General features: G+C 30.2%; 1 protein-coding gene across 1 annotated transcript; it reads right to left on the bottom strand.

Moving 5' to 3' along the window:
• Positions 1-15,822: 15,822 nt before the first annotated feature.
• On the bottom strand, positions 15,823-17,527 carry LOC138342311 (mannan endo-1,4-beta-mannosidase 1). The gene is made up of 5 exons (XM_069294646.1): positions 17,178-17,527; positions 16,862-17,056; positions 16,670-16,792; positions 16,387-16,589; positions 15,823-16,316 (listed from the first exon to the last, which is right to left on the bottom strand). The coding sequence occupies exons 1-5, from the start codon at positions 17,493-17,495 to the stop codon at positions 15,962-15,964; spliced, it is 1,194 nt and encodes a 397-aa protein (XP_069150747.1). The 5' UTR covers positions 17,496-17,527; the 3' UTR covers positions 15,823-15,961.
• Between the last annotated feature and the right edge of the window lie 4,241 nt (positions 17,528-21,768).

The following is a 21,768-nucleotide window of genomic DNA, read 5'->3' as shown; positions in this document are numbered from 1 at the left end:
CGACAACTTGACTAATTAATAGACAACTTGAAATCTTTTAAAAAACAACAAAAATGAAAAATTTAAGGATTGCAATTTTACACATTAATAAATAATTTATTTTTAATTAAATCAACTATATTGTCAAAATTATAAATTAACTTTACATTCTTATGTTCTATTATTTTTGTTGATAAAAATTGTTTCGCCGGACTATAAAAGTATATGTACGTATTTCTTCAAGTAGCATATCAATATTTATTTACTCATTTTCTACTTTTACGTTTTAAAATATTATACGCTACAAACACAATAAACTAATATTGTCAATTAAAAAGTGAGAGATGAATTTACCTGAGCAAATAATTATTTTTGAAGAGTGTTATCATTATAATATAATCAAATTATCTAAAAATCATATAGAGGTCTAAAGATAATTACTTAAATATTTTTCTTTAAAAAATTCAGGATTTATATCTTCACCAACACAAACAAGTAATATTAAATGTATAATTTCAACAAAAAAAGAGTTGTAATTATATTAGGCATATCAAATTATTTTTCCTTGTAAAATCAAATTATGCAAGAATGTCTAACCATTTTCATTATAGATATATCTCATATAATCGGCAAAACATAATTAAAAGAAGAAAAAGATAATGAATAAGGAGAAAATTTCATGTAAACACATATAATCATTTTTGTCAAAACACAAATAATTCAAAAGTAAATAATATAATAGAAACATTACTTCTTAAGCACCTAAAATAAATAAAGAATAATCAATATATATAGCTCAAAATCCATTAATCTCCAACTCTGATTTTCATTCCATTCTATATACAAGAGTTAAGAAAAATAATAATAAACAAATTATTAGTCCTAAAATGAATCTTAAAGATAACAAATAAAATATTATATCTCATTAAGAAAAAGGAAAATTACATCTAATAATAAATTCTCCCACATGATCATTTTTGATAAAAACATAAATAATTTAAAAGAAAATAATATAATAGAAACATTTTTTAAGCACTTAAAAAAAATAAAGAATAATCAATATATATAGCTCAAAATCCATTAATCTCCATCACTTATGTTATCATTTCATCCTATCTACAAGAGTCAAAGAGAAATAATAACAAATACATTATTAGTCGTAAAATGAATATCAAAGAAAACAAAACAAAATAATTTATCTAGAAGAAACAAAAATATGCTGATATATTAGCCTTTCTTGCTAATTAAAAGTAATATATGAAATAATATTTGAAAAAAATAATGCACTTCAAAGCTTATAAATATTGTAACATGTCTTCCACTAATTCTCTAACCAAAGATGACTACAAAATAACACACAGTTTTAATATGATTTTATAGTGTTAATGTAACCTTTCACATTAAATAATTAGAAGTTATGAATGTGAAAGGTTTAAGAGGTTATGAACATGAAAGGTTTGAGAGTTATGAATATTATTAATACTAATTTAAGAATAAAATTTATATAATTGAAAAGGTACAAATTAAGAAGATGATTTTGTAAGAAAAAATAAGAAAAATGTCAAGTAAAAGAAAGAAAATAAGAAAAAAATGAATGGAGGTAATAGAAGAGTGTCACGTCACCTTCTATATGTTCCTTATATATATATATATATATATATATATATATATATATATATAATTATGAAACTTTAAATTCAACTTGAAGTTGTATTTTAAATTTAGAAATCCGTATATAACATGTATTTAAACTTATTTTTGAAGTTGTATTAAGTACATCATACATGAAAATTATTTCAAATGTTTTCTCCAATAATAAAACTGTTGGAATAATAACTTTAAAGTAAGATAGGAATTCTAAATTGTTTATGATTTATTATTTGTGCTTATTGACTTATTTATGTTTAGTTAGAATTTGTTATCGTCTTTTCATTTCTAATTACTTGTTTAATTTTTCAAAAGAATTTAAAATGACAAAGGCCCAATCAATAATAGTTATGTGAGGTTCTACTCAATTTTTGACATTTGAATTTATGGATCTAATAATGAACTTGTCTAATACTCTTTTACCTCCTACTCACCATCCCACCCACTTCCCTTATCCACCCACCCCTCTTCTTTTTTCTTTCTTTTTTTCTTTTTCATTTTTCTATCTAATAATAAAAATAAAATTAACTTCCAAATACTTTTTTTTTGAAAAATCAATTTTAGATTGAATTCATGGTACAAATACTTCATTTTATTTAATAGATTTGTTGTATAAAATAAAATCGAAACAGAAGGGAAAAAAGGTCCTCTTTTTCTTATTTTTATTTATGAGTTTGCTTGTATTTTTTAATAAGTAGTTATGGAGGAGTTTATTTTTTAAATCAAATTGCTGATTATTGCATTTTATTTAGATAAATAATTTATATTTTTTATTAAAAGTAATTGCGTCTAATAATTTATATTCTAAAGTGAATGAAACACAATTAGTTTGAATTTTGACTTAGTTTAATACTATTATTGGTGTTTTGTGTCTGTTTGATACTATTAAAAATATTAGATTATAAGTATATTTTTTAATATTAACAATTTTGAAGACATTTGAGTTATTCCAACAAATAAATTATTTATCAATTTTTTTAAAAATAAATTACATTATTTCTCTTCAACATTTTTATCTTTTTATTTCTAAATCTAACTTAAGCATTTAAAAGTGTTTTAAGTGTGTATACCTAAAAATTACTTAAATTTAGCATGATCAGTCATCTCTAATTTTAATATTTTCATTAATATTAGTTATGATTAAATATTCTCAGAAATCTTGTGAATAAAAAATATCCAAATAAAATAATTAACTTTTATTAGACCGTATCAACCTCATTTATTTTCTTTGTGTATAAGTGCATGCTTTAATATATCATTTATTGTCTTTTACTTTTAACTTTTTTTCAATTACCACAAGAAAGAATATATTTTCGACATCTTTTACATAACATTTTTAAAGAACTACATTTTATAAAAAATAATGAAAAAGATTAAAAAAAAATAGGGGTGCGGATGAGGAGAACTAAGCGGCGGTGGTGAGTGGAAGGTAAAATTGTAGAAATGGAGATAAAAGAGTATAAACGGGTCCACAAATTCAAGTGTCAAAAATTGTATGGAGTCTCATACAACTACCGTTGATTGTTAAGAAACGTGTTTGATTGAGAGAGTAATAATTTGAAATTCAAAATTGAGATTGAGTGTAGTTATGGATAAAAAGGATTCAGTTGATTGATATTTGAGGAGAAAAAATAGGCATGAAATAGGAAAACGTGTGTCAGATGAGAGAAAATGCTATGTATCTGCAATATTATGATTATAAAATAAAAAAAAGAGATTTAAGTAACTTTTTTAAAAAATAGGAAAATTAGAGAATAATTAACTTATAGTTGTGTATTTAAGTTATTTTTTCTAAACTTTTTCTAATTTTTCTTTTACTTGTCATATTTGACAAATCAAGAAAGGATAATATTTTTTACCTATTATATCTTCATTAACTACTTTGAAAAATGTAGAATTTCTTGAAAATCTTAAATTTTTAAGTCATCAATTTTATAATTAATAGGGTAAATGGTAAACTCACTATATCAATCATTATTTTTTGAATAGATGTGTTAATTAAAAAATGAACAATAACAAGGGACAGAGGAAATAGTTAGAGAGAATTCTAATCCTAATTGTTAGTATTATAAATAGGATTGTCTATATTTTTAATATAATAAAAGACAGGTTTTATAAATAATTTTTTTTCTTCAAATTGGTATCAGAGCTAAAACTTTCTACATAGGTTACTAAACCCTTTGTCTATATATTATAGTACTATAGATTTTAACGTTATTACCATAATTTTATTTAATGTAATAGGTTGCTTAATTACCATGTTTTGAACGTTTCTTGGCTACATTTGTTATAGAAAGTTAACTGGTAAGCCCAATGAATACAAATTTACTTGTCAATATAACAAAATTGAACTCATTTGATACCTTTATATAGCAAAAAAGGTTTGACCAATATGGATAGTACAGTCAAGTCACTTTTTCTGTAACGGGTAAGGACCCGTTGTATTTAAATGGGCCTTCAGACTCAATTGAGTGAATCTAAACTTTGATGGGCTTTAGCAAACAAAAGCTTAAAGGGCCCATCTACATCATTCATTTGGACCAGGACTGGACTGGACTTCCATAGCCCATCTTTTGTTCTCATGACTAAAGTAACCAAGTAAGAAATATCATTTTTTGTTTCTCATACTTAGAAAATTTTTAAATAGTTGACATCATCAAGATGCAATACAATGTAGGAAATTAACAGAGAAGTAAAAAGCAGTCATGGAAGAAGAAGAAAGAAAGAGCCTGGGAAATCAAGAAGAATTCAAATAATCCATCGTTGAAGAGCTTCGAAGCTTAATTTTTAAAGGAAAAATTAGTGAAATACACAGTCTTATATTCCTATTATTTTCAATATTCCCTTCTATTTCTAAATACCTTTAAAATCTCTTACTTTTTTTATGTATCCAAGCTACATACTAATGTATCCGAGCTACATATTATGTAATCCGTTTATTTTATAATGTATCCGAGATAATTTTTGATGTATCCGAGATACATATTATTTATCCGGTTTGTGCTACTTTTTAAGGAATTAATTTAATTATAAACTAAAGAGGAATATATTGAAATTTCATATTAAAACTATGTGATTCCTAAAATTTATTCTATTTTAAAATTCAACCTGACATAAACGTATCATTTTAAGTGAATAATGTATCAAAAGAATCGAAACAGATAAGGTCATAACTAAACTAAAAGAATGTTTAGATGTGGTTTGAGTTGACCCGGGTGGGGAAAAAGGATCAACTCATTTTAGAGATGAACTGTTGTAATGTATGATATTATATAAATTGTATATATGCATGTTTATACAACTTATATACATATAAAGTTATATATCATATACATACAATTACACATTAATTTATACGATATCAATATAATATATATACATGCAAACCTTTTTTTTTATTGAATTTTGTTTTTGCCGCCTATGCAGTTATGTAAGAAGCCTGAAGATAATTTAGAATAAAAAACAAGGACCATAAAAAGAAATTTGGACATTTCATTTATGAATAGCACAAATTACAACATTTTGAAAGGGATGAAATATTTACAACTAGGGAATATTTTCAAAGGGATGAAATATTCACGAGTAGTCTGACATCTGTCCACTTGCAAAAATAAAAAGTATTGGGCTAAAATTATTTTATAGTTGCCCCTTTTCTTAAGATCATTTTTGATGTGTTTGCTGCAAATATTTTGTCCCTTCGTTCGATATTATTTGTCAGTTTTTATTTTTAAAGTCAAATTATAAAAACTTTAACTAATATTTTACGATTTATTTTTTATCATACTAATATGAAAAAATTGTAATTTATAGTACTTTTTATTTAGTTTTAGAATATCTAATTTTTTATTTAAAATATTAAATTAATATAATCTAATTTACCTTTGAAAATTAGTCAAATTAACTTTCAATAAGTGTAACATGACAAATATTTCTGGTCGAAGAAAGGTAGTTCATGATTTTCCCTTATCTCTTTTTAGCATTTTTGTTTAATACATTATCAACTACATATTTTGCCTATAAAAGTTCATTTATGAATCAGTGTTTTCTTTACTTGATCATGGGCGACATACACTATAAATTTAAGTTGAGTTATAAGTCTCACGGCATGGGTCTTACACCATGAGTTTTTAAATTATGATAATTTTTATATATTAGAAAAATAGAAAAAAAAAATCACAAAATTTAAAAGTATAAGAGGAGTTTTAACAAATAATACAAAAATAAATAAATTAAAGTATCGTAATAATTCCGCTACAATGTTCTAATAACCCAATCTTTAACTTTTAAAATGTGATTGGATTTTGAACAGTTAAAGGCCGCCTAAATATTGAGGATTTACAAAGCTAATTACCCACACGATTAATGAAAATATAAGACATAAACCTTATGAATAAACCCCATAATTATGTTTAAGAGTATTTTGTCATGACTGTCTCACTCTGAGAAACGAGTTATAATGACCCCAATTTTACATTTTGAAACACTAATATTGAAATAACACTCACTACAATCTCAAATTAGTTTGATTATAATTGTACGACATAAATGTCTATTCTTTGCGTACAAAATGTTAGCTTTTTGTACATATACGGGTGGGTTTTATTTGCCCTGATTTCTTACCATAAATAGGTTTTTCTCTTAGAAAAGGTTTTGAATTGACTAATCCTTTTTTGGTAGGAAAAAGTTTAGGACTCTATAAATAGAGGCATGTTCCTTCTAACTTAATCAGCATTCACAATGTAGTCTTAAAGGTTTTGAGAGTTTTGGTTAGAGAGAGAATTTGTGGGATACAAGTTTGATACGTTATCACTTGTGTGAACCTCCCATGTATTCCGAGTGAATTGGTTGAGGTTGTTTCTCTCTGTATTTTGTACTCTCATATTTATAGTGGATTGCTCATCTCCTTTGTGGACGTAGGTCGATTGACCGAACCACGTTAAATATCTGTGTCTTTTGGTATATTTCTCGCTGTCTTCTTACTCGTGGTCTTTGCTTTGCTAGCTTCCGCATTTACACCTGCTTATTTTCGATCCTAACATATACAACTAATACAAATTACTAGAAATTTATTGTATTTCACAAATTAGTGAATTCACTATTTGTAAACTCAAAAAATGCAAAATTTGAATTCGTAAATTGATAAATAATACTCATAGGTGAATTTTCTCTTTTATTTTTTTATAGGATAAGATTGGTTGAATAGAGGGTTTTTTTTTTCTTTCTACTTTTGGTTGAATAGAGGTGGAAGGACATTTCCCTCGAATTAAGGTTCACAAAGAGTTTTGGATTTGGTCACGTTGGTGAGGGTCCCATTTAATTTGGAGTGATTTGTGTGACAACAAACAGTCGAAGCAGTGCCAGTGATGGTACCCAATTTCGCAAATCAAAGAGAATCCTATGGCCATTTGTCAGACCATATTAAACAAAAAAAGAAATAGGAACCATTCTTTCGGTTTTATTTTATATAATAATATTTGATGGAATACAAATTTATGAAATAATAAAAATTTTAAAATATTTATCAAATTAAAAAGTAAATTCATTTTTATCTTTTCTCTAGAGTAAAATTTTAAAAATTACCAAAAAGGATAAAAAGAAGAATTATGCCTTTAAATATCTATCATATAAGAAAATGTAACATTCTTTTTTTTTTGACTGATCAAAGAAGACATTTTAATTTATTTGTTCTATTTTAATTTGATATGAACTTAAAAAATATTAATGAAGATATTTTAATTTCATGATTTTAAATTAAAAATATATCAAAATATCATTTAATTTTGTGATTTTGAATATGTTATGTGAAATGTTGAAATTAACGTGTTACTAAAAAAAGGAAACGAAATTACTTTTTTATATAGACTAAAAGAAGTAGGAAAAACAAATTTAAACGGAGGTAATATATATTATAGATACTCCTTCTGTCTCAATTTATGTAGTTTGATTTCTCATGAAGTGTTTATTTTTTTAGAAAATTATAGTCTAACATAAGTTATAAATATATGTGTAACTAGAAGTGTAATGACTTGATTCCGTCGTTACGGAAAAGTCAATGAAGAAAGAATTGAGGCCAGAAAACTCTTTCGTAGTAATTTGGAATTACCCAACCTAGTCCACATTTGGAAGATTATCGGAATAATTAAGTTGTAGGGGAAAATCTTGTAATGAATAATAGATCTAATTGTGAATTTTATTACATAAGTAGATAGATAAGACGATAACGAACTCATGCCACTTTACGGAATCAAATTTGGACGAGTAGAACTCTCGAAAATGATATTTTCGTGAAGGGATACATTCTGCCTCTGTTGGGGCTGCTAGAGCGGTGCCGCTGCAGCAGGATGGGTCCCCGGAGCAGGCCAGACGCGTTATAAAGTCGATTATAAACCCTAAAACGATCTTATTTGGTATTTGTTAACATTTAGAGCTAAGGAGGCGACCCAAACGAGTTCTTAATAGTTTTTCATCATTTTTGAGGCTAAAGGTAAGATTTTTATCCCCTAAACCTGTTTTCGATCCGTAGAACCTATTCTCTTTGGTTATTATCGATGGGGAAGGGTTTTGATCTAAGAATTATGGTGGAAAAAACTCTAATTTTTGGGTATTAGAATCTTCAGATTGGTCTAGGGTTATTGGGTTAGTTATAATCCGAATAATTCATAAATAAAAAAATTGGATTTAACGACAGAAGAATTTTGTAGCTAAACAACAAATTCTGTTGCTAAACCCACTTAGTGACGAATAAGCGACTGATTTTTGTTAGCAACGAGCAAAATAGCAACAAACTACTAACGATGTTCATTTCTGAATGCAGTGTTTTTTAGTAGTGATTAGACCTTTGATTGTTGATCCTTGCGTATATTGATTGTGGTGGACCTAAACAAGCGGAAAGAATTCGGGAAGAGAATATTCAAGTGCTTTAGGGGATTCAAGCTTGTATTCGAGGTAGGTGATGATTGTGATTCTATGATTGTGTGATATACACTTGGTTTGCTTCGTTATGTACTTGTATATGTATGCATGTTGCAATATTGATCATAGATGTTGAAAAGAGATATATAAATATCGATATCATGAAATCATGATTGATTGGGTGACGTTGATGTCTTATTGTGATGTGCAATTGAGATCGTCTGCCACATTCCAGCACACTAACTTAGATCGAATTGCCATGTTTTAGCATGTTAACTGGGATCGGTTACCATATTACGACATAAAAGTTGGGTTTGATTGCCACGCTCCGCCATGTTAATAATTTGACTTTGGAAACCATGATAGGATCAACTATGTGATGAAACATGTGACTTGTGATGTTGATTCTTATGATAGTATGGAATATGTTGATATTTATGCATGTGTTATAATGTTGTAATTGCTTGTTTATGTTAAACTAGTGGGATAATCGCATGATTCTACCAGTACACGATGATTGTGTACTCATTCTGCACTTGTTCTTATTTTTATTGAGTACTGAGCATTTTCACGCGACTGTTGACAGGCCTCGCTTAGGAGATCGGTGATCGCTTCGAGTTTAAGGGTGAACCACATCGTCTGGGCTGCCAATTCTCATTAGTCTATGCCCACCATTTTCAGACCTAGACTTTGTTTTAGTTAGTTGAATAATTCACGAGAATTTTTTGTTAGATTTGATTCTCATTTCTAGTTTTGGTACATTAACTTTCAGGTTCTAAGCATATTTTTCGCATTTTTTAGTTTATTTAACTTGCTTTCGTAACTTAAATACCTTAATTCTATATTATTTGCTTTAGTTGGATGGTAATACTGATTCTCCCATCAGAGTGCTAGAATGGATGCCAATTACAATGATTTGAATCGTGACAAAAAATCACTTCATAAATAAATATTTTAAAATTAAATTATTACTAAAATAAATGTCAATATTCTTTTCTAAATAAATTAAAAATCATATATTGATATTAAAAGAGTAATATTATATTATACCAAATATATTTACTTAGTGAATATAATTATTTATGGTCCATCGATTAAATAGATAACTTACCAAAAAAAAAAAATTTGGTTCACTTTTTTTTTTTGGTGGCATAGGGTGACAAACATCTCTGGCAATGGAAAGGTGACAAAGTAACGACAAGAATGCCAAAGTCCCTACCAAAGTTATCGGTGGGTATGGGCTGGCAAAATTCCTTTGGTTTTCTTCTAACAAAGTTCACATGACTTAATTTACTAATTTAGAACATCAATCAAAAAAACAAAATACACCCAATAAGAGAGAGATCATAGTGTAAATTATATATAACATAGAGCAAGTTCAATTTGTTGTAACACGATAAAGTATTTTGTAATTTATGGTGTGATCAGGATATAATTATATCTCTGTATAATAAACCTAATGTAGGTCAAATTTTTATAAAATCAGGCAAATAACGAGAATTTATTGTTATTATGAGACCTAATGATCCAACAACCAATTAGAAATTGCACCAAATTAGGCATTAGCAATGTTACTTTAAATCATAGTACATGGTACTAGTTTTTTTTTTTTTTTAAAAATAAAATTTAGTTGCCTTTTTACTTAATAGGCTACATAAAGATTGATATGGCCAGCTCGTTCATTAAATTTTGTGCACTTTTAAGCCAAGAGATTTAGGACAATGGAAAAAGCTTGTCCATCAAAAGTTCAAACAGTGCGTATAAGTAGGTCAGCTGAGGTTGAAATTATTTTAAAGCTATTATGGTCTGGCATCATTAATTCATCTTACTTATTGAATATTTAGTAGAATCAGTACAATAATCGTTTGGCGCAAGAAGATAGAAATAAATAGTAATAGGATGAGAAAATAATAATGGGATAAAATTTTTGTATCTTGTTTGGTTGTCATGTTGAGATAATTTATCTCACTATTTATATCAAAGTGATGAGAGAAGTAATCTCATATGCATGATGGAATAAGTTATTCTAATATTGCAGAATAACTTATGTTGGGATAACTTGTTCCCAACTAAACGACAATAATCAAGCACACGTTTGAATTATTTTTTTGTGAGTTTAGTATTTAACTATTAAGTATTTTGTATTTTTATTTGAACTATATATCAAGAAAAATCAATATATTAATATACACTTTAACTATCAATTGTTCAGTGTTTCTTCATGAACTATCACAATTGTTCATGTAGGGAAATGGAACAAACTGATTGTTACGTTGAAGTATGTTTTAACATATAAGTTATGATAGTTCAAGTAAAGAAAAAAACTGACAATTAGAATATGAAATTCGTGAAAATAAATAATTTAAATGTATTTTTGAGCATTAAATCATACTTACTAGCTACTACTATAAAATTAAGGAGATGACAAAATAATAAAAAGCCATAAACTTGTCGCTCATAAAACTAAGGACTATAAATTTCTCAACTAGAAATGATTTTTCCCGTAAACATATAATTACCATAAACTAGAACAGACCCAACTAATAGCAAACCAACAAATTAAGATCTAAGTTTGAGTCTTGAAAATAATATTAACGGTACATGATAGGAAATGTTTTATCTTTTAAGTGAAACTTTATGTCAAATCAAATATCGAATAGCCAAAATTTTAGAAATAAGCATAATTTAATTAATTTTTATTTCATCAAAATCCTTAGCTTTTCTATTAAAAGAAAAAAAGAACGCAAATAACTCGAGGTTGGGATGATTAATAATTATTAGTGCCCAGGACCACTTGAATATCTGTAATAGGTATTATTTATTTATATTAATTAAAATAATAAATAGTAACAAAGACAACACCAAAATTTGCCACACATTATTTATGTTTATTGGTGATTGGTCTATACAGCATATACGATGCTTTAGTTGGTGAAATCACACACATGAATGTTTAATGATACTCGTAAATCTCACTAATCAACTCTTAGAACCATAACAGCAATTGTACGTGACAAATTAAGAGTTTCTAAATAATTCAATGTGTAAATCAATTATAATCTATAGTTGGTGTCAATTATTAACATGTGCTAGATCTATTATAACCATAAATCGGCCAGCATAATTGTGATTTGTGCAGTTAGTTACACATCCATTCAGATATACAATAAGTTCTGAATTGACACAACTCTAAAATATAACCAAACTTCAATTTTAATTATCTGCTTAAAATTCTCATTTTCCTTTTTTTTTTTGGTAATGAAACTATGAAATCGTAAATATGTGTTGAGACATAATTAATTTTCCTCATAGAATCAGACAAAGGTTTTGAAATCAAATACCACTGTAACTTATATCAAAATTTTTGAAAAAAGTTAAGTCTACATGCCTAAATACAATTATTTAATAATAAAAGTGTGTTCTCCACTTTAATAATATGTCATTTAACGTAAATTTATGTAAATTAAATAAATAGGCACATGTATATATATATATATTTATTTAGCTCTATACAAATTTAATTTACCTTTAAAATTGAATAACGATAAATATTGAATGAGACCAAGTTATATGACACAGTTATAACGCAAACAATGAAAGAGGGAAATTCGTTAGGCCCACGTAAAAGTGGTGCGGATAAATTTGCTACCAGTTGCAAACATGTACTACATATTCTATCCCACTACCCTCACTCCACAAACACATTATAGTGAGAGAGAAACTCCAAAACAAACTTTCATCCAACTCTCTTTTAATCCATGGGGACGACTGATTCGATTTACCGCCGGCCGGCGTCTCAATTTTACAGCTGTATGTCGCCATCGTGTATTCCGGTGCACGACGAATACTCGCGCATAAATGAGTGTCGCCGGCGAGATAGCAGCTGCCGGAGAACGTGGAGAAGATTGTTGAAGAAATTGGTGAATGAAGGGAAGAATGTGTACGGAAAGAAGACTTTAACATTTCATTATGATGCAGTTAGTTACTCGCAGAACTTCGATGAAGGATGTAAAACTGATGATTATCCTCCTCCACGTCATCATCAAGTTTACAGAATTAATGTACAGAAATAAATGCAGTTTCTTTTTTTTTTTTAAACTCAAGTGAGCATAAAATTAATTAGTATGTGTATAGTATCCTTCAACAATATAATGCAAGCTTTGGCTGAATCTACATCTTCTTTTCCTTTTCGAGTTTCTGTCAGAGTGGATAAAAGTATCACATTTATTAGAAATGGACGGCGATTTTCTTATATGAATCTGAATTTTTTTTTTCTGCTGAGCTAATTTTTATTCGAATCATAAGCAGCATCAATTGTAGATCTAGAATTCAGAGATCATTAGTTGAATGATAAATCAAATACTTCTAATTATGTTTGATATATTTTAAAATTATGAGTTCAGAATTTATAAATTGTGAGGTTAGGTACATAAATCAGGAGCTACAATTTGTGAAGTGTGGAATGTAATTCATTTTGACTTCAGATAATGATAATTAAAAAAAAGAAGTCCATTTTAACTAGTGTTATCCCTCCGCCGGAAATAATAGTGACAAACATAATTTATTTTAAAATAATTTAATAAAAGAAAATCATCAACTGTTATTATTGAAATATTTTATAAAATATTTAATATTTTTATTCAGGACTATTTTTTTTTAGTGTTTCAATTAGTAAAAGTATAAAATTTGGAAAGCATTCCAGAAACTAGCCTACTGTCACGTGCAAGCAAACATTCTAGAAAACAATATAATGTGAAAACATGTATGTAATAATTTGACTATCACTATCAAAAAACAATTTTTACCCATAATAATTAACGAAAAATGTTAAAATCATTATCACGTTTAATTAATTATCATTAGGTTTCATACAAAATAGTTAACTACCTAATAATGAGCTTAGTGAATTGTTTTAGATATAATAATAGCTCATTGTATGTATACGAAAATGTCTGAGAATAGTTTCTTCATCATTATCATAAAAATTAGTTGGAGTAATTATAACAACAAAATAATGGTTGTTTTGGCCACATTATTCAGTAGTCGCTTTTACTCTAAGTTTTTCCTTATTGATTTTTAAAGTCACATCTCACAAAAGTAAATAGAAGTGTATGATAATTAAAAATCTGCTTTTCATTCCAAGCACATCTCTTAATATAACGAATTTCTTATATTTGAAAAAAGCAAGATTCATAGTTATTGATAGTATTGACATGAGGCAAATTAGTTTGGTGATTTTTTGCCGAAGATATTTTTTTAAATCTTTTTATGTATTTATATATGTGAAACTCAAGTTTTTGAACTGGTAAGATGAGTGGCAGAGTCGGAATACATGTCAAAACTTGTTAAATATACAAATTAAATAACATCACATTTTAAGTTTGTGTCTGAGATTTTGTGTCACATATATAAGTCACCAAAATTTTCATCATAAATTAGAGTATAGTTTGTATCGATGGTGATATATAATATTTAGATAATGTATAATATGAGCTCACTTTGTTACTACATGAGCCCTGACAACAACAGTGCAACGCAACATTAATCATATAGCCTTTAATTTGTTGGACTTTTCTGTTATGTTGCTGATTCGTTCAAACCTATAAGTCATTTCCCTTTATTTTTGGCATTGAATTTCACCTGTAAAAGGTAAAAAAAACAGTTAACGCGTTAGATAAGTTAATAATGATATTTTTTTGGCATATTGATCGATTGCACAAAAGCTGGATAGTATTCTATTGTAACAAAACACCAGAATTGACACTTCCTCATGGAAAACATTCATCATACGATACGAACAGACATTCTGAAGTTAAATCAAATGTATAAAAGAAACAAATATTGTGTTGTAGATTGTAAACTAAGGAGACAGACTTACCAAGAGTTAGTTCCAAATTTTGTTGATACATTAGACTCCCCTGATTGAGTTGAACATAAATTGGAATATATACTTGTTATCTATCCTTTTTCAGATCCCTCTTTTATGTTTTATCTATACTTGTTTCTGAGCTGATCGAAGACGCTCTATCGATTTCTACAGGGAATTAAGTCTGTTACTATGATTTATTCAGCACATTGGATGTGTGGACTGCTAATCTAGTCCCTGACTTTAGAATGATCTTGTTTAAACTGTACATGTATTTTCTTGTATACATATTTATGGATCGAGCTGAAAGTAATATGTAAGAGTTGAACTTATAAGTGTTGCATACCTTAAGTTCTGATACTGGGTTGTGCAATTGCTGATATTCGACTTTCCTATTATTGTATCGTTCAACAATTGATTACATACTGCCATTTAAAACACAGAAAGAAAAAAAATGTGATCAGTAGTACTATTTACATTTCATGTACACATCTCCAGCAGTTGAAAGTAACAACAATCTCAAGAGGCTAGTTACACTATTAATTTAAAATCTAAGTTTATGATTCGTAGAATGCATGCGTTCACTATCAGTCAATGGACACAACAAGAATAGTGCAGGAGAGTAAATAATAAGGACAACACAACACAAGCAGTTTACGTGGAAACCTTCTTGCACAAGAGAGTAAAACCAAGATCTGTCACAGAAGATTTTCAACTGTTTCCACTAATCTCTACAAGGAAAAGTGAAACACAGTTACAACCAAAGTGAGGAAAAATTATTAATCTCACAACTAAGTAATAACTCTATTACTTAATGAGCCTAAGCAAATACCAAACTACCCACTAAGTTATCCGTCACATATTAAGACTTCTCTAAACGGATACCGCACCGCCCACTAAACCTCCTAACTCTTAGATGACTTAGAATTTGGACTAAGCAACAAACAATGCTGCCCACTAATCCAGTTAGCCTTGAGTAATTTAGATTTTTACAACAGAAACAAATATTTGAATCCTTTATAGATACATTTTCAATGTAAGCACAGAAAATGTAATCCTATGACAACTAGATGGCTTGCAGCTCTGTCATGTTAGGTTGCTTTTGAGGATGATTCTTCTTGAAAGTGAGTCTTCGCAAGTGTTCTTGAGAATTTTCAAGGTGCAAAAACTAAAGTTGTGCCTATTGGACATAATCTTTGTGAATAATAGTCGTAACCTTCGAGGTCATACCATTGACCGAAGTTTTGTCATAGTTTGAGACTGTGCACCAATCAATTGTACTTTTTACCGCCTGACATTTGTTTATAAATAACAATGACAAATAATAAAGACAAAAGGAACTACATCGTAGAGCAACTGATGCAAATATTATTAACATTATTGTTAAACAAAAGGCCATAAAACATAACTTTCTTTTTGAAATAATTTATTCAATTACATTCTTGAGTTTAATCAACTTCAACATGTTTGGTGATACTATTATTGATGGATTTAGGATCACTCAAATCCACTTATAAATTGATAATTTCATAATGATGTTTTCACTTAATTCACTCATCAATTCAAAGAACGAGCCAAAGCTGTCATGACATGAGCTTGGTCAGAAATAATTTGTGTAGTTGAAGGGGTTTGTCCCAAAACAATGCAATAGCCATCATCATAATTCTCCATTCCATGTGCCATTAGTTGCCAAACTAAACTTCCTGCCATTGTTCCACCTTCTTTTGCCAAATTGTACACATTTCTATATACACTACTCATAAATATATCTCTTGATCCTTGACCTCTACTAGACTTTCCAAATTCAGCAAGCACTAGAGGTTTCTTTAATATATTTCTTGCATCTTCCCAATGACTTGTTATCCACTTTTCCATCCACACCAACTGTGCATCATCGCTTTGTCCAGACACCCTATAAAGAAACATATATTTAGACCAATATATAATGGAAACAATATGTGATTCTTTAAAATAGAGATTACCATTGGTCAGTGTATGCATGGATAGTAGCAAAATCAATTTCATTGATAAGATGATTACTAATGAAATCTGTTCCAACTTGATAACCAGGATTAACTGACTTCCTTTCAGGAATTGAATCACCATAAAATCCCTCCATTCCAACCTCTAACAAGTGTTTGTTGTCTAATGACTTCACAAAACTTGCCATTTCTTGAACCCAACCCTATTAGTCAAAAACGTCAATCATATATAAATCGATATTTTTAAAATTTAATTAATTAAACTTGAATAATTGGGGCTTACATTAACAGTTTTTCCTGAATAGTCAGCTTGATCGCGAGGCTCATTCATGAGTTCCCATGCCATAATTGTCGGATCATCTTTGTAAGCAACTTTAGTAATACTATTCAACCTTGTAACCACTTTCTGTAACAATTTCATAATATCATTAAACTGTGAAAAAAGTTTGTTTATAATTAATTACCCCATATATACCTCAATGTGGTTCTTCAAGTATTTTTTGAGCATAGGATGAGTATAGAATTCATCGTCATTACTAATCTGAGCTCCTGCATTTCGTGCCCACCAAACATATTGAGCTTTTCCTCCAAAGTCGTTCCATTGATTCACAAAGCTCAAGATTAAACGAATACCATATTTCTTAGCTTCCGCGATTACAAAATCCAAACCCTAAATTTAGAAACAAGTATATCAAATTAAGGGACTCACATGCATGCATGCGTAACAACGCTACAATGTAAAAATCATTTCTACTATAATAATAATAATAATAATAATAATAAAGCTCTACCTGAAAAACACGTTCATCATAAATACCAGGTGATATTTGTAATGCTCTATCACCTCCATCACTAAAAGCCCAAGTACGACAAACAGAAAGACCAGCAACAGAAGCATCTTTAAGAACTTCAGTGACTTTGTACCTCTCAGTAGGGTCAGCAGCAACATGCATCAACCAATATGAGTTGAAACCATTGAATAGAAAAGGAGATCCATTGAGTTCAAAATGAGAATCCTTAACTCCTATAAACCCCGAATTTGCTTCACAAACAAGAGCTAGGAACAAGAGAAAGAGCCCACAAATGCAACTTCTTCTTGCATAAGACATTTTGTAATTTGTATAGTGAATTATAGAAATAATATGTTACATGTCACCTTTTATAGTGTCTTGAAGATAAGGAAATTTACTAAAAATAGCAAAACTTGCAAAAACTAAAAAAAATTTCCTAGTGGATATAATTGGATATAGAAAAAATTGTTTTTGTTGTTAAAAGGTATGATGGGATGTTGATAGTTGATAGAAAAATTAAGGCAGTTATTTAGTTTAAGATAGAAAGATAGGTCTGTTGAAAGAATTATAGGGTAAATGCAAAAGAGAAATATGAAAACATTAATTGATTGGTTTTTAAGGTTTGTTGAGAACCAGATTTGATGATGAAATAATATGGAAACGTGTACTCATATTATTAATATATTTAATGCAATGAACTCTTCCATAAATTTTAATTTCAAATACAAATATTACCTCTATATTATTGACTCATAATACTTATTACATAGTTTACAAATACATAAATTTTACTTTTAAAAAATTGAAGATTTCATGCATGATTTTTCGATTAAACTTTAACTGTTTGACTCTCAAAACATTAAAAGTGTCGTATAAATTGGGATAGAGGGAGTAGTAATAATGAAATACCGAACCTCATATATTAAATATCAATTAGTTTGATTCATGAAAAACAGGTTGATTTTTTAAACTTATTTTCTAGTCCCTAATTACTTGTTCATTTTTTCTTTTTAGTTTTTTCTAATTATTTGTCTATTTTGACAAATTAAGAAATGACAATTTTTTTTGCCTATTACACCCTCAATCAATTACAAAAACAATTACAAATACAAAGCAGGCACACTTAAAAAGTAGTAATATTGGAATATGGAACCACATATACTGAAAGAATAATTGTATAGAATGACAAACTAATTATGCAAAATAAATATAGTAGCTATCTTTTGATTTATTTGTGTTTCATAGCAATCACTCTCCCTCTCGCGTTCGCATCCTGTCGCTGGCCTCTCTTGCTTTATACAATAGAATTGTATTAATTGTGTTTTTGTTTGTATAAAGCAAGAAAAAAATTATATATATACATATGCAAATACATATATCTCCATCTTATACACTTATAATTATGCAATACAAATATTTCCCTGCCCAAGTCTCTTTTGCCTTTCTCTCTTTCTTGTTTTGTACAAATTCAAATTGTATATAATTTCTTTCTTTCTTGTTTTATACAATTCAATTCAATTATATAATCCCTGCCCAAGTCTCTTTTGCCTTTCTCTCTTTCTCGTTTTATACAATTTGATTCAATTGTATACAAATTTAAATTTTGTCACGACCCAAATCGGGCCGCGACTGGCACCCACACTTACCCTCCTGTGTGAGCGAACCAACCAATCTAAACCTTAACATTTCAATATAATATCAACGGAAAATAATGCCGAAGACTTAAACTCATTAATAAAATCAATAACTATTATTATCCCCAAGATTTGGAAGTCATCATCACAAGAACATCTATGATCAAAGTACTAAACTAAGAGTATTCTAAAAAGCTAAAACAAGTAAAAGCTAGTCCATGCCGGAACTTCAAGGCATCAAGACGTGAAGAGGAAAATCCAGTCCAAGCTAGAAGCATTAGCTCACCCTGATATCCGGAATAATGAAGACTGGCTAGAGTTGCGGTTGAGTTGAAGATAATGACACGTTTGCTGCACTCCACAAATAACAAAGAAGAAAACATAAAAGTAGGGGGGGTCAGTACAAACACAAGTACTAAGTAGGTATTATCGGCCAACTCAAAATAGAAAACAGTATATACCAAGTAATATCATAAAATCAACTATGATACTCAACATGTAGCATTTACAATTACCATAACCCTTGGTTACAACACCAAGCTCATCAATGAGGAATCACGCCTCCTCATCATACTCATTTGGGATTTAGGTTCATTAGATTGAGTATATTAACATCTTTCAAAATTCATTATCTTTATTCCTCTCGTGTTGGTACGTGACACTCTGCTCCTCAATATACTATCCTGGTGTCGGAACGTGACATTCCGATTCTCATTCTATCCTGGTATCAAAACGTGGCACCCGATCCATATACTATCCTGGTGTCGGAACGTGACACTCCGATCCTCATTCTATCCTGGTACCGGAACGTGGCACCCGATCCATATTCTATCCTGGTGTCGGAACGTGACACTCCGATCCTCATTCCATCCTGGTGTCGGAACGTGACACTCCAATCCTCATTCTATCCTGGTACCGGAACGTGACACTCGATCCATATTCTATTCTGGTGTCGGAACGTGACACTCCGATCCTCATTCTATCCTGGTACCGGAACGTGGCACCCGATCCATATTCTATCCTGGTGTCGGAACGTGACACTCCGATCCTCATATACTATCATGGTACCGGAACGTGGCACCCGATCCCCTAATCTCCTTCTATCAATTCATTCAAGCCTTCTTTCTTACCAAGGCATCATCAATCTCATTATTTTAGTTCATCACACCTTCTTTTATACCAAGGCCTCATCATTAACAAAGAGATTAGGGTTTTTCAAGATTTGGGATTCAATAACTTCATCATGCTTATATAATCACAATTATATAATTACATTCATGCAAGCATACAAGTAAGCACATAGCAGGGTTTACAATATTATCAATACATATCATTCGCTATTAAGAGTTTACTACGAATATCGTAAGAGAAACCATAACCTGCCTCCACCGGAGATTAGTGATCAAGCAAGCAATTTCCCCAAGATTTGTTCTTCGTTTTCTCTCTTCCTCGTTCAACTTTCTCTCTCTTTCTCTTGTTCTTTCTATTTTCTTTATTCAAACCCTCTTACTTTTACCCTAATTAGTATATAATTAAGAATAAAAGATGGCAATAATAACCCACTAATTAACTTAAGGTTACTTCTTTTAACCCCCAAGTAATTGAGTTATTAATATAAACCCACGAAATATATAATTATAGCAAGAAATAGTCCAAAACGCCCCTTTAAAACTTAACCAGAAATCCGACTCCGACTGAGATTACGCAACCTGTGACGGCCCGTCGCACCTGCGACGGTCCGTCATGCAGGTTCGTCAAAGACTCAATTTCCTTAAGGAGTCTGTGACGGTCCGTCGTACCTACGACGGTCCGTCCTGCACTTCCGTCACGACGTTCAGAGAATCGTTCCCTGTACCAAATTCTCAAGAGTTGAAGTGTTTTGAAACGATAGACCACGACGGTTCGTCGTGCCTATGACGGTCCGTCCTGCAGGTCCGTCACAGAGTTCAGAGAGTCGATTTCAGCACCCAAATTTCAGAATTTCTAAGTGTTTTGGGACGAGACACCCTCGACGGTCCGTCGCGCCCATGACGTTCCGTCGTGGGTTCCGTCGTCTCAGCCTGTTTTTCCAGAAATAAAATCTGCTGCTCAAAACGACTAAACAGGTCGTTACATTAGATACCTATTTACCCATCGTTCGTCCCCGAACGATCACAAGAAGGAAAATAAGGGCGAAAAGGAGTACCTGAATCTGTGAACAGGTGTGGATATCTTTCTTGTATATCAACTTTCTTCTCCCAAGTGGCTTCTTCAACGGATCGATTCTTCCATTGAACTTTGATGGATGCAATCTCCCTTGATCTCAACTTGCGAATTTCTCTATCTAGAATAGCAACAGGCTCCTCCTCATAGGACAAATTCTCATCCAGCAAAACTGAATCCCAACGGATAATGTAGTTTCCATCCCCATGGTATCTTTTCAACATCGACACATGAAACACCGGATGCACTCCGGACAGCCCTGGAGGCAAGGCTAATTCATACGCCACCTCCCCTACTCGCTTAAGTACTTCAAATGGTCCAATATACCTTGGACTTAGCTTACCCCTTTTACCAAACCGCATCACCCCTTTCATTGGCGAAACTTTCAACAAGACTTGTTCACCCTCCATGAACTCTAAGTCTCTAACCTTTCGATCTGCATATTCTTTTTGCCTACTTTACGCCGCTAGAAGCTTTTCTTGGATAGATCTCACTTTCTCCATCGAATCCCTCAAAAGATCAGTACCCCAAGGTCTAACCTCGAATGCATCAAACCAACCAATGGGAGACCTACATCTCCTACCATACAATGCTTCAAATGGAGCCATATCAATGCTTGAGTGATAGCTATTATTGTATGAAAACTCTGCTAAGGGTAAGAAATTATCCCAATAGCCACCAAACTCTATCACACACGCACGAAGCATATCCTCCAACACTTGAATCGTTCGCTCAGACTGACCATCGGTCTGAGG

The sequence above is a fragment of the Solanum lycopersicum genome, chromosome 2, assembly GCF_036512215.1.
Source record: "Solanum lycopersicum chromosome 2, SLM_r2.1".
Classification (NCBI taxonomy): Eukaryota; Viridiplantae; Streptophyta; class Magnoliopsida; order Solanales; family Solanaceae; genus Solanum; species Solanum lycopersicum.
This window is presented reverse-complemented; position numbering and strand designations above follow the sequence as displayed.

Excerpts from the sequence above, each read along its gene's own strand:
- LOC138342311 (XM_069294646.1), bottom strand. The coding sequence starts at position 17,495 with ATGTCTTATGCAAGAAGAAGTTGCATTTGTGGGCTCTTTCTCTTGTTC. Across the intron at positions 16,793-16,861 it reads ACTTGAAGAACCACATTGAG|AAAGTGGTTACAAGGTTGAA; the intron begins GTATATATGGGG and ends AAATTGTTACAG. Across the intron at positions 16,317-16,386 it reads CATGCATACACTGACCAATG|GGTGTCTGGACAAAGCGATG; the intron begins GTAATCTCTATT and ends GTTTCTTTATAG.